The following is a 14,863-nucleotide window of genomic DNA, read 5'->3' on the forward strand; positions in this document are numbered from 1 at the left end:
TATGGTTATTTACGTCTGATTTACGTTGTGGTAATGTCATTCTGAGTTTCATTACGAGTCTCTGGCAGATTAAATAGAATTTCATAAGTTCGTGACTGGGTACATGTTAGAAGCTGCAGATGAAAATGTTGACCTGTGTTAACACAACCTGGAACGCTAAGTCTAACGCACACCATCAACTATACATAACAAACATATAAAAATATACAGTCAATAAAAAGCCAGGAGGCATAATATCTCAGATTACAATTACAGTTCATGTAAATGTTTCATCACATCACATACTACAGACTGTACGTTAGAAAGACTTTACACCAATGACTGACATTTTCTGCCTCAATATTTGCAGCTTTCCGACGTGGACCATCCCTGACTCGAGTGAAACAAGAAAATGTAAGTAAGCCAACAGTTGAAATAGTTTTTTTTTTTTTTTCAATTTAAGTTAAGTTTGTAGGACCTGGTGTATTACCATTTGTTGAGTCTAGTGGTTATGGCACCATGACAAATGTTTCTTTCGCATAACCGCCTTTTAGGCGTAACACACCTGTTCCAGTTTTGTACAGTGCGTGGGGTGTGGCTCTCCCAAACATGGGACCTCCATTTAATGTCCTACCAGAGAGACGTCCCTAACTGAAGCTAGGTACTCATTTCCACCTGCTGTGAGTGAAGTGAGGAAAGTCGTCTAAAGTGCCTTCTCCAAAGACGCAAGATCGGTGGCATTGGGCAGGATTCAAACCCGGGATCGCTTGTATCTGAGTTGAACACTCTGCCTTTACGCCATACGACCCCACTTGCTAATTTATGCTATATTTTGTTTGACTAGGACTGCTACAAGATGACCTCTGACCCGCGCGGCGTTGCACTGATCATCAGCAACACCATCTTTACGGACCCGACAAGAAACAGGCCGGGAGGAGCGAAGGACCTGGACAGACTCGGGGAGATTTGTGGGAAACTCAAGCTGCAACAGGAGATCAAACAGAACCTTACTGCACAGGTGGGGGCATTTAGAATAGTAGATATTGGCTTCTATATGTTTGAAAGTTATTGTCCACGATAATTGTTGTTATCTTTTAAACAGTACCTGATACAAGTGATCAAAATTGTTCCAAAAGCTGTTCCAATATCTTGGCACTATTTTCACTGCAGAAACATGCTCATTCTCAAACCTGTGTCTTCTTTCGCGTAAAATCGTTCGACAGCGTGGCACTACATAGCATTGCTTACCCCACGCTATGTCTTTTCTGCCCCCATGTCAGTAGATTTATGCTGTATTTAGTAACATTAGCTGGGGCACATCAGTAACAGTAGCTGTTGGTTTCTATGTGTTGGAAAGTAATTGTCCTAGCTATCTGTTGTTTTAACATATAAGAAATTGAAATTTCTTATATGGTACCTGATATACTCTCCACGCAGGGGTTTGGGTTTTTTTGGGGGCTATTTTTGTCGTGTTTTTAGTCCTTTTTATCGGGTTTCTTTTATGCACTAGAAATATAGCCCAAAACCCAAACCTCTGCTTGGAGAGTAACCTGATACAAGTAATTGAAATAAGAGCTGTTCAAATATCATACTAGGCACTAGTTTTGCTAAAGACATTCTAGGTATTTCGCTCTGTCAACATTGTGTCTTCTTCAAAATTGTTGCAAAGCGCGACACTACATAATTTAGTTTATCTGCCACTGTACCTCACCTGTCACTAAGTCAGTTATTATGTACAATGTATTTAGTATACATTGTGAATACATTGTACAATGTATTTAGTATACATTGTATAACATTCCAAGCACAAACAATGATTATAGTTTCCCTTTGCTTCAGTTGACAATCATCTTGTGTTGAACCCACAGCAAATTGAGGCTGTAACAAAGGAAGTCTCCAAGAGAGATCACAGCAGCTACGACTGCTTCGTGCTGTTCCTGCTGTCCCATGGCACAGAGACAGGCGTGTTGGGCACAGACGGACAGCACGTGTCTGTGGACAGCATCATTTCTAGTTTCCAGGCCTGCAAGAGTCTCGTGGGGAAGCCGAAACTTTTCTTCATTCAGGCCTGCAGAGGAGGTGAGAAGCATTTAGTAGTATACTGAAAATCGTAGCTAATCATGGGCAGTTACCATTGGACGATAAAACTTTTTCTTTCATGTTAATCATCTTTCCATCCAATTTATTCCCAGGTGACAGGGACAAGGGACTGGAACAAACAGACTCGGCCACAGATGAAGCAAGCAGCACCTCCCAAACTAGGACAGAAGCATCCAATAGAAGTACTGAGGCCACTGTGTCACCGCCTCCTCCAACAATCACATGGGTCACACCTCCAGCCGCTGTGGAGAGTCCTGATGCCGGAGAAACCTTACCTACAGCGAGCGACCGGCTGGTCATGTACGCTACAGTACACGGTAAGTACCAAACCCAGGGAACCGGATAATGCTCATCAAAACCAGTTGCCACCAAGTGGTCAAAGTCTATTCATGATTTCCTGAAACTGTTTCATTCTTAAGCTGAAGAATCGTCAGCTCTGTACAGATGGAATGACTGTCCTACTAACATGATGCCTTTTTGCTACTGTCAAGGAGTCTGAGTGTATAATATCTATGCTACTGTAAAGTGATCAATAGCATGCTAATAATCCTCAGATGGAATGTTCGCACGAGAGAGAACGATATCAGTAAGTCACAATTATTCCCTGATGGTATTTCACGTCGTGTTCTGACAGGTCACGTGTCCTGGAGAAACTCTGAAACGGGCACGTGGTTGGTCGAGGCCCTCGCTGACGTCATCACTGAACATGCCGACATGAAGGAGCTACATGACATGCTCATGATGGTGAGCCAACCCCGTGTTCTCTGGCTATCTGTGTGAGCTTAAGCCTTGTGTTCTCTGGCTGTGTGAGCTAACCCCGTGTTCTCTGGCTATCTGTGTGAGCTAACCCCGTGTTCTCTGGCTATCTGTGTGAGCTAACCCCGTGTTCTCTGGCTATCTGTGTGAGCTAACCCCGTATTTTCCTATATATAGCCAGCGTAGTTAGTTTGGTAGTAAGTCTCAGTTAGTAAGAGACTAATGTTAACTGACTAATTCGTGAATCTGATAGTGATGCTTTTCTTCCATCAACCAGGTAAACGCCAAAGTGGCCAAAACTCAGACCCAAGAGCACAAGTACAAGCAGCAGTCGGAAGTGACGCACACCCTTCGCAAGAGGCTCTACTTCTTCCCAAGTAGTTCGCCTGGTTCGTACCAATGTCTTTGTCACCTAGTAGTACATGGTTAATGAAATTTATGTAACAATCTCCAAATTAGCATGAATCTTAAAGCTTTATTATAAGAAGAATCAAACATGCCACATTGACATCGAATGTTGATTTAGCAAATAACTTCCAACACAACAAAGGCTGACATTTGCTCGGGGGCTAATACAGTATATTTCACTCCATTTCCCTCCTCATTCCAAAAAGGACCGTCACTGTTTCATATCAACCTTTTGCAGAAATGAACCATCCCAAAGTTAACATTACTCACAATATCACCCCCCTCTAAAATGGAATTGTCTTACTTTGAACCCCATGCAAGAATCGACTCTTCATAAAACACCACAATTCAATGCAAGTTACCCATACTGAATCCTTAGTGTGATGCTACAGCCATTATGACACCAAGTTCCAGGCCATTTTGCATTCATGTATTATGTACTATGTAATGATGCAAAAACCCAACATATACAGTTTTGGTCTAAGAGATTCTGGCAATAGAGGCTTAGAAGGACATGATTTAATTCTTATGTATCTTTTTAAATTTTTACAGAAAGTTCTCCTCACCCCAAAAGACCCCAGGACCAGGATGTGACCAGAAACCCTCCAGAGAAGGAAGGTGGAAAAGATGAAGTTGCTGAAACGTCCCGAGGTTAGTCGCGCAATCGGAGGCCAATTTGTTTTTAGCTAAGCCATGTGCCCCAATTGTAGCAAATATGTGTATCAGCCTATCCTGTAAACCGTGGATGTTTACTTTGATGTAAACATCCAAGTTGAAAAGTTTAAAAAGACGAAGTATTCTGGGAAGTAAGCACTGGGTTATAGTTGGAGGCCATTTTGTTTTTGTCTATTAGTCTCTGTGTGACTCCAAATGTAGCAACAGTATATCATATCAACTGTGCATGTTTTGATGTGTATTGGAATACGTGTATCTAAAGAAATGATACGTTTTAGTATATTCCTCATAATTTCAGATGTCAGCATGTTCCTCCGTTACATCAAGGAAAATGTGACGGCTGTATGGATGGACCCAATGTTGACAGATTCATTGTTAGACCAGCAATTTGAAAAAAACCCTCAATGGATGGATTCTGGCACATTCTGGCAATATTTCTTAAGGCCTTAGATGTACATTATTAAATTCTAACGTATCTTGTTTCATTTCTACAGAAAGTTCCGATCAACACCAGGACCACAACGTGTCTGGAAACCCTCCAGAGGAGTTGGAAAGTGCAAAGGTTCCTGGGACGTCGGCAGGTTAGTTGGTGGCATTTTGTTTTTGGCCAAGCCGACTATACCCAAGATGTAGCAAACATGTGTATCTTGAGTGTAGTAGCAGCCTATCCTATCAACTGTGCATGTTTTGATGCATTTTGGAATATGTGTATCTAAATATTATATTTTCATACTACCATATTCCTCATAGGTTCAGATGTCAGCAGGTACTTCCGTTACGTCAAGAATAATGCGACGGCCGAATGGAAGGACCTTGGTGAGGAATTAGGACTGAGCTGGGCAGAAGTCACCGACATTGAAAAGAGGTACAGTGATGACAAGTCTCGCTGCCGGGACACGTTGCAGGAGTGGAAGAAACGGAAAGGAGAAACCGCCACCATAACTGTCCTGATGGACGCTCTGAGGAAAGTGAAGCTGATGAGTGTCGTGGATGGACTAAAGAATGAGTTTCCAGGTAAGGCAGGCACCGTGTTTTACCCAAACTAATCATTATCTTTAAAAAAGTTATCGTTTCCAAAAGTTATCTTTAAAGTAAATCGATTGAGGCCTTCTTATCGTCTTTATACAGGGTTTCTTAAAGTTTCTTAGGCCTTCTTAACAGTTTATTCATAAAATCAGCCACCTGTACAAAACATGCTGAATAACACTGAATCTAGTTGTTGTAACTTGTATGGCAAATAAAAATTAACATACATATACATGGCAGAGAAACACACAAACATGGCATTACAAAACGCCTCACAATGGGCACTAAAAGTAAAGACAAGAACGTCCTACTGAGAAGACTCGTTGTACAGGCATATTGCCTTGTGTAAGAAAGTTTTCAGTCTCAGTCTGGATTTCGGCCATAAGTGCGGACATAGTTCATTTTGCCTTTCTTGTTTCATTTTTATAGAACTCGAGGAGCACGATGCACCTGGAAACCCTCCGGCAGGTTAGTTAGCAGCCACTTGTTTCTAGCTAAGCCGTCACCATAATGTTCAAGATGTAGCAAATATGTGTATCACCCGAAAAAGCACAGAGCATCGATGCACTGTATGTGAGACACTGTGAGACACGTGACAAGCCAGTTATATTATACCAAAGATAGGAACAGCAGTTTTTTTTAATACCATATAAAAAATGGATGCAAAATATTCTCTGTAGTGAAAAAAATATGGCATATTCTGAAACAACACAGTACGTTAGCCCCAAAAGTGTACATTATCGTACATGCCCGAGTCTTGACGGTTAAAAACTGAGATTGGGTTGTACATAGTGAAAGAATGCTTTAACCTTATACTTTATAGATTCATTCATGTAAACATTGAACTATAATACTCCAATTCAAAGAGAAATGAAGTAGTGTGAAGTATTACGTATATATTGGGACACTGAAATTGCTAGCAACAGCAACAAACGAATAACAGGGACAATATGGTAAAAAAAATGCTCCAATTTGTTTGGAATAGGGACTTTTAGCACATGCAACTGACCACTGTTATTTCTAAATTAGACTGCTAGTAACCTGAAAAATCTGAAACGTGTCAGACATGTGGACAATGGTGCAGAAAAAAGTATGTCAGAAGAAAATAGCAAATCCACGGCTGGATTATCATTGGATGAGATCTAATGAATCTACAGTGGTTTTAGCAATTGCTCATCTGTATTTCAGATGGAGCCTCCAGTCGTCAGGATTCAGCAGGAGGTGGCCAACATTCAAAGGGTACCTATCCGGTTCAATTCTTCTACTGTCTGATAAAAGTTAAAGTTACTTAGTGAAAAAAAGACAGCATTATAAAAAATTAATGCAAATGACTTCCTATAGGTACCCCGGTTCTGCATTTATATTCAGACCTTTGTTTTTGCTTTCCTACAGGCCCCAGATTACCAGTAATCGTGTTGATCAACGACGAGTATGGAACTTCCAAGGGAGGAATTTCTACCATCAACTGCCAGGCGAGCCAAACCCTGGCGAGCAATGGGGCAGTCGTGTACGCCACAGTCCTACAGCTGAATGTACCCAAAGAAGACCAGGAGGCAGCAGACAGAGATGGTGTCACGCTGATAAAACCAGTACAAATAGACAAGGAGTCGGTGCCATCACTAGACTGGCTTACTAAGTACCACAGCGTCCACTTCCCAGACCTTCCTAAAGACGTCACCTGCATCATCGGCCATGCTGACATCACAGATACCGCAGCGAGAAACATCCACAACGCGTACTACAAGGACAAAGCAGATCTCATCATGTTCACCCATGTCATACGCGAGGATACAGAGTACTACAAGGGAGGTGAGAATGCCATGAAAGCACGGGAGAAAGAGAATGACATGCTCGATAAAGTCGACAACGCAAAGGCAGCTTTCTCGGTTGGCAAGCGGATCTTCGACCATTTCAGCACTAAGTACAAGGGAGATAAGAAACCTGACCACCACCACATCTTCCTACCAAAGCCATCTGAGCTGTTCCTGGCTAAAGATGTAAAACCCGGGGGAGGACAGAAGGTCGTCCTGTCCATCGGCAGGGTGAGGAAAGTGGAGAAGCTGAAAGGTCATGACCTCGTGGGAGAGTCCATGAGGGAGGTGATAAAGACAATCAAGAACGCCCGGTGGTGTGTCCGCGGCATCAGCAAGGACGACTTTGAGACGAGCAAGAAGATCCTGGAAGACGCCATGAACAGTCTCAAACTGAACCCCACCCTGCTGCCGTACGGGACCCAGGAGGAGATCAGGGACGACATGATGAAAGCCCACCTGGTCCTGATGCCGTCCCGCTCCGAGCCATTTGGGCTGGTCGGCCTGGAGGCCATCGCCGCTGGCATCCCCGTCCTTATCTCCGACCAAACCGGCCTGGCAGACATGATCACCGACTTGATCCAAAAGGGTAAGCTCCACCCGGACCGCAAGCAAGTCATCGTGGAGACCAGCGTGAACGACCGCGATCGTGCAAATGATGTAAAGAGGTGGGCAGACCGAATCGTGCACATCCTCAACTACAGCAAATACGAGTTCGAGAAAGCCGCCAGGTTCAAGCAGGAGCTCGTGGCGTCCAGGTACTGGGAGGAATCCCACAATGCCTTCCTGCAGGCCTGCGGGGTCACGGCTGGAGCAGCAGATCAGTAGAGGTCATGGGGCAACAGTGGACGCCACAATCAGGGTGCTGAGAAATTTGGGGCTACGACCTGGAGTATTTGTGCACCCTAAGAAACAGTTCCTGAAATAATACGATCTACCACCTTAAGAGCAATCGCCTTTCTGTACACACACAATCCTAGAAAACAAGATTAGCAGCATCAGTTCTGTGGTCTCTGCCAGAGTCACTTATGATGATGTTGTCAACATACAAGTGGGAAGCAAGAAGAGTAGGCAAAATGACAATTAGTGACAAAAAAATGGCATGTAGATTTGCGAATGAGTGAAGGAAAGACACTAGAAACAGGAGCCTCATGCAACGTGATCAGTGAAGGTGACTTCCAGAAGTTTGAGCAAAGAATAAAGCCCAGCAAAGCAAGACTGAAGCTTCACCAAGGAACTATCCTCAAGCCAGTTGGCCCACAGGCCAAGCCATCCTGAGTACCAGGCATCAAGACAAAACCACAGATCTAGAGTTCCAGATTGTCAATGCACGACAACATCCTTTTTCATCAGCTGAAATCAGTACACAGTTAGGACTGATCATCCTAAACACCAAAACACCCTGCCATCAAGGCCTAGGCCCCAGGGAAAACCTATTTTGGCCAGGTGTGAGCGGTCAGCTCCGGGAGAAAATGAAAACAAGTGCAACACATACCAGCCGAGGACAACCAGAAACACTAACAGTTACTAAACATGTATCACACCGAAAACCTACCACACCATGGAGTCAGGAATCTATGGATCGTGACAGAACAGCAAAGTTCTTTATTCACAACCACTTGTTTAACAAGAGCCGACGTTTCGATGGCCGCCTGTGATCTTTATCACTGCAATTATGTGACCAGTGACACAGTGAACCAGTCATAATTGCCTTGATGAAGATGACAGACGGTCGTCGAAACGTCGGCTGTTCTTAAACAAGTGGTCGTGCATGAATAAAGAACTTTGCTGTTCAATCATTACCCAAACGGATGAAAGTATTTACGGATTAACTGGTGACAGTAGATCAATACTTTCGGAAGCGAGATGAACTTCAACAGAAATCACTTGTCTACAAAGATAGCCATACGGAAAGAAAGTTCAGCTGCCATGTGCAGCGTGTATCTCCGAGAGAAATCAGAAACACATTCAGGAGACAACAAAGAACTAACAAAAGAGGAAACTACTGTAACAGTGTTGCTTTGTGGACAGCAGAAGCAGCACTCTGACATTAACAGCTGTACCAACACCACATGACACAACCGTCAGACGAAACCATAAGGGCACCAGACCAAATGGACTCGTAAATCGGAAATGGACTATGATTATGGACTGTACGATCACGGACTATGATAAATATAGAATTTCTTGGTACACTGTATTAGGAATAGATCAAGTAGTACAGATTGCATAATGGTATATATATATATATATATAATAATGCAGGCTATTAATTATATAATCTGGAACTGACATATTGTTTGCAAAAGAAAGGGGATGTTACAAGTAAGACACTGCAGTGAGGACATCCTCTCCATATCTATGTAACTTTAAGTTAGTACACTGTCAGGTAGAGGGATATTATTTTATACAATCATTATCTAGCGGTAACTCGTAGTGTAGCTATAGCTTAGCCTACTGATTCAGAAGGTATATTCAAGCAGGTACAAGTTTTGTGTTTAGTTTTTATTTAGTTACATGTCTGAGATCATTTGGATGCTGAGGAGACTATTACAGAGTAAGTTGTAGTCAGTGTGGCGGATATAAAAAAATTATATGTAATCATGAAGACATGTTACCTTCCATAAAGTACTTAAACCTTGCTGAAATGGCCATTTGGCACCAGATTTGTATGGGTTATGAGGTTAGGCAGCAGGGAGAAGGTTGAACAGGCAACTTTATTATGGGGAGGTACACTGTACAATATATAATGCATCTACATTAACCTTCAGCCTGCTAAGGTAGCCATTTGTCAGCAGATTTGTATATTATTGCATTGTTTGGGTTAGGCAGCAGGGAGATGGTTAAATAGAAACAGAACTCAAAGTCATATAGGAAGGTACGCTGTACAATGTGTCTACATTAACATTTAGCATATAATTGAGGTAGCCTTTTGGCACCAGATTTGTAGTGGTTTAGGTTATGGGCTATGGCAAAATTTGCAGTTTTTACCTTCGCCAAGAAGGTTATGTTTTCAGGGGCGTTCGTGTATGTGTGTGTTTGTGTGTGTGTGTGTGTGTGTGTGTGTGTCTGTAAACACGATAACTTGAGAAGGCCTTGATGGATTGCTTGATACTTGGTAGGTGGGTAGGTCTTGATGAGACCTCAAAATGATTAGATTTTGGACCCCCTAGCGGCTTGTTATGGTATTGCAGCTGAACTTCCGGTTTTGATATCTCATGATCTAGACATGCTATGGTGATGAAATTTGGATGGTAGGTAGCTCTTGTGCTGGGGAAGAAGTGACGTGAGTTTAGGCCCCCTAGCGGCTTGCTCTGGAACTGCAGGGATATATTCTTGAAAATATTCAAAAGGGGATAACTCAAGAACCAGTTGACGGATCGTTGTGGTTTTTGGTATGTAGGTAGCTTATGTGATGCTTAATATAATTATGTGACAATTATGCAAATATGGATGTAATTTGCATAATTTATGAGGAAATTCTATAAATCATCTGCATTCCATGATAGGACAATTGAAGCTTGTGACATTGGTAATTGACAACGAGAGAAACACGGGAAGATATTGATTATGTTAATAATGACTTAATTTGCATAATTAATGAGAAAATTTTATAATTATGTAATGATAACTGCCTGGAATTTCATACTTGTGGTATTTGAAAGTTAAATTGAGGTGAACATCATCAAACATAATTTATTCAAATCAGGACCTCATATGCATAATTTATTAGGAAATGCTAGAATGCATTGTTTGTTAATATAAGACTGTCTTTTGGTTGAGATTATGATAAAATGATATAATTCATGAAAATTAGGTTCCTATTTCTTAAATCAGGGGGGAATAATCTAATCTATAATTTGTCAGTCATAAAGATTAACATCATTTGGCGAAGGTATGAGATCGGGGAACTCTAGTTTTGTTTATTTGTCTAGATACCAGTATTAACTGCTCATCATCAAAACCTGACAAAACAATTGGAGATTTTAATTTTTTCAAAGTAAAAACAGCAAAAATTTTAAGAAAAAGATATTGCCATGACCTAAGTTAAAAGTGCATTTTGAACAATTTACCTAGAGGGAGTATTTTTCTCCTTTTTAATACAAAACCTGCAGTAAAAAAAATTGTGCCTTACAATGACTTCTTTACCAAGTTTCTGTAAATTAAGATCCGATTCTATATTATGCAACGAAATATTTACCTTGCTATAGTCAGTTTAACTTTTCTTGATTGACTCTCTTCAATTTTATTGTAAAGTCAAAATGGCAGAAGTACAATATGTCTGAATTTTGTCGATTTTTACAAAGATTATTACGGAAAATACAGAATTTCAAAGGGACAAACAGTCACTACACATAAACATATTTCCTGCCACTGATTTATGTTCATTATCAGTAAAGCTGACAACAATGTCTGCATCAGAAGCACAATTAGCACTGAAAAGTACCATGATAACAAGACTACCATGTATTGTCGGAGGTTAGAATAAAGAGCACATTAGAGCCAGAATGTGTCTAATTGTTTATTTGTCTGATATATTCACTTGCATGCAGTTACTTTAATAAGGCCTAGGAAAAAATACATGTTTAAAAATACCTTGACTGACCCTAGTCTTTATTTTTTTGTTTAATGCTGGCAAGGCCACAAAACTATTGGATATTTTAATTTCAAACCCACTGGAATATTAATACTTCATACCTTTCACAGAAAGCAGTATCCAATGTAAAGAAATCTTTAAACTCTAATTTTGAAATGCAAAGCTTTTCAAATCTGAACAAACAAAAAATTATAAAACTATTGATATATAAATAGTACCACAGCGCCTTGAAGCTGTTACTCTCTGTAAGCAGAAGCACTAGCAACAGCCAGTTATTTGCCAACCTCGGAATCGACACTTTTGACGCTAGACGAAGGAAACAATTGTATTCTTTTGTCACTCGGCTACTTCATAGTGACAATACGATCATCTCTACCCTAGTTCACTCTGACGGCTACTACCTCAGTACATTCTGGAGGCATTACATTAACCTAGTTTTTAAGTAGTTTGTTTTCTTTGGGTATAGCAACTAGATTATTGAGGTATTATTTATTGTGTTTGTTACCATGCCTCCAGTTATTTTTATCTGTCTGTTCGCAATGTGATATGGGCCACGGGCCTGAATTAAAGAATAAATAAATAAATAAAGGTAAAAGGCAGTCCCATAGCCTCTGTCAGGTTGTAGGGGCATGTTGTTTATCCAATCTGTCTTAGGCTTACAGTAGAGTGCAGAAGGTGGAGCCCATCCCTCTCCTTCCACCACTTTTTACCTCCCCAACCAAAGTCAGGTACCATTTTACACCTGGGAGAAGTCAAGAGCCATTCCCAAGGACACAACATCCAGTCAGCAGAACACAAAATAGGCATTACAAAACTTGTTCAGTCTGTAAAGTAAAAGTGACTTGAATAAGAACAATATACATGTAGTAACTATATCAATTTTGTAATGAAAAACAAAAAACAAAAGTTACCAGGGGAGGAAAATGCTAAGCCTAGAGATTGAAATGAGTCAACTCTGAATGCAAGAAAGGTTTTACCGCACAGGTTAGATCCATAGCAGCCACTATGACCCCAAGCATTGTCCAGGGAGAAGTGAGGTGTGCTCAAATCCACAGTTTGCACCTCGTATACAAACCATATTAAATGTTTATGCGGAGTCTTAGAAAACATGAATAATGGTTAGACCTGTTAGTTCCATTGACCAGCACAGTTTTATTGTTGACATGTAAAGAAACATGTACCTTAGAGCCTGCAACTTACTGTCAGTACAGACCTCACATATAGTTCCATAGTCTTCACCTCCCTACATTAAGCTCTATTCAAGCTGTACACGCATGTTGTTTTCTTGAGATGGCTTTATATAATGGTAGATTACTACCTGTACCATTATACAAAGAATAGTCTATTACTAGCACTTTCACAAAGCATTTGACTTACTGTTACTTAGTATATTCAGTTAATCTATTTACAAATGTACATCGATTTACATAGTAGACATTTCTTCCTTCATATTTGGTATTTCCAGATATTACCACAAGCTTTCGATTTTAAATATAAGGCTTACTTACGTTACTTACTTACTTACTATTAGTTCTAACAATTGTTTTTTTTTAACTTACTTTGAATTGCGACAGGGTATTGTAATGTGGTGTAATGTTGTGGTGGCTAAGGACAGCATTCATGTAGAGTAGCACAGAAAATAAGACGCCTACATGTACCTATCCATAGGTTAAAGCAAAGAATAAAACACAAATGTCATGTTGCACATTCAAGTAGGTCATACAAGTCCATGGGACATACAAGTCAAGCTCCTTAAGCTTATAGAAGTATAAAAGCTGCAAGTATCCTACTTAAAAGTAACCATACATATCAAAAACTCTGTATTCACTTAGTAGTTAGCTAAATAATAAGGTCTCAATATTATATTTTTGGTTTTATTACTTAGGAGAATCACAACCACTATTTCTTCGAGATATGCATCAGTTTTCAATAAATCTTACAGCCTTAATCATGATGCTTACTTTTCTCAATGGAAATAAGACATGATATTGCTCAATAAAAGGTATTATACAGCATTTTCAAAAGACATAATTATACATTTTATCAATGCTGGGAATTATGCAGCAATGGCAATAGCAGCATTATGCAGAAAGAATGAAAAAGCAAAGTTGCCTCAACTCCTTAAATATGTAGTATAAAAACTATAATTAAAAAATACAATTATGCAACAACAAAAAGCAGCTTCCACACAAATTGCATGAAGGCACACTAGTGGAGAAGTAAAACCAGAAGGCTAGGAAAGATTATGACCTTTCAACACCATGGACAGTTATCAAGCAAAGAAAATATGTTGGAATGGGCCTAGAATAATCATCTTCATTTTTGATGAATATTATGTAAATGGTCCCCCTTTAACTCTGGATTCACAATGGCATTACTGCACTATACCTATCACATTGTATCATCGGAAAGGCAGTATTGCTTTTTTTAAATCTAATATACTAATATCATGCCCAGAGTGACAGAAAAATCTCTAGACACCTCCAATGTTGACTCATAGAAAGTTGACTACCCAACCCTCAGCCCAGAGACAGGAAGAGGCCAGGTTATATGGCTGGAGTTCCCAGAAGCACTCTGTGTTGGAAGCTAAGCTACATGTAGTTTTACGAAGTGCTAGCCTGCTGTAGACAAGAGTGCTTAGGCCATCTCTAGGGGACAATGGACCATACTTCTATACTTTAAAACTGATAGACTTTAATGAGAACATGTAAAATGTATATTTACCAAGGCCTGGACGTGATAGAAATATTTGCCTTTGGAAGACCCTGGAAAATCTTCAAAATAGACTCTGAATTAAAAACTTATGATGCTTTTCTCAGAGAATTGTCTCCAACAGCAATACATTATATGACACACTTAGATGCCTTGTTAGAAGTTAAATACTTCCTACACTTTTCAGGGCCCACAGTTCTATACCCTTGGGCCACACAGTTGTGCAAGCACTACAGCACTGGGGGATGGTCCACTCGTAGTGCATACTAAGTCATATACTCAAGTGCTAAGCAGAGAAAGAAGACAGTTAGAAGCCCTATCTACAAGGCAAGCCAATCTCAAAAATCTATCAATCTCAAAAATAGTTCATGTATGCAATCCATAACTTTTACCCTTAATGTTATTCAGGGTGAAAATATCATCTCACAGTAAAATACAATCTTCTTAATCCTAAAAATATCTGATGGAATATTGTATTTGAATCTTTCTGAAGACTTTGAAATTCACTATTTTCTAGGACCAACCTTGCACAAACGTTTTGCTCACATTCTATGATAGTCCCCCAAATGCTACAGAGGGACTTCTAGGCTACAAAAAATGTATAAGAGCCATGAAGTCAACATAATAGACTTAGTCTAGTTTGCAATGCAAACAATGAATTTTGAACTTTGCAAGAACCAATTGAATAACTTATTGTGGCCTTGAAAACAGTTTTTGCAACATTGAAAGGTACTGAGTATAAATGAATACCAGGCTAGAAAAATACGGTCCTAATTCAGACTGAACACATCGACTTCGT

The 14,863-nt window shown here is 40.1% G+C and overlaps 1 protein-coding gene across 1 annotated transcript in view; it reads left to right on the plus strand.

The window, feature by feature from the left end:
• Positions 1-8,287, plus strand: part of LOC109471708 — a 61,201-nt gene extending 52,914 nt beyond the window's left edge. The window contains exons 7-18 of the mRNA XM_019771048.1: positions 350-393; positions 824-997; positions 1,848-2,058; positions 2,172-2,396; positions 2,714-2,823; positions 3,113-3,224; positions 3,796-3,894; positions 4,413-4,499; positions 4,669-4,932; positions 5,374-5,412; positions 6,133-6,183; positions 6,337-8,287. Coding sequence (XP_019626607.1) covers positions 350-393; positions 824-997; positions 1,848-2,058; positions 2,172-2,396; positions 2,714-2,823; positions 3,113-3,224; positions 3,796-3,894; positions 4,413-4,499; positions 4,669-4,932; positions 5,374-5,412; positions 6,133-6,183; positions 6,337-7,583 — 2,663 coding nt within the window. The 3' untranslated portion in view covers positions 7,584-8,287. The remainder of the gene's footprint in view (positions 1-349; positions 394-823; positions 998-1,847; positions 2,059-2,171; positions 2,397-2,713; positions 2,824-3,112; positions 3,225-3,795; positions 3,895-4,412; positions 4,500-4,668; positions 4,933-5,373; positions 5,413-6,132; positions 6,184-6,336) is intronic.
• Positions 8,288-14,863: the final 6,576 nt, after the last annotated feature.

This window comes from Branchiostoma belcheri, unplaced genomic scaffold, assembly GCF_001625305.1.
Source record: "Branchiostoma belcheri isolate BF01 breed outbred unplaced genomic scaffold, Haploidv18h27 scaffold255, whole genome shotgun sequence".
In the NCBI taxonomy this organism is placed as follows: Eukaryota; Metazoa; Chordata; class Leptocardii; order Amphioxiformes; family Branchiostomatidae; genus Branchiostoma; species Branchiostoma belcheri.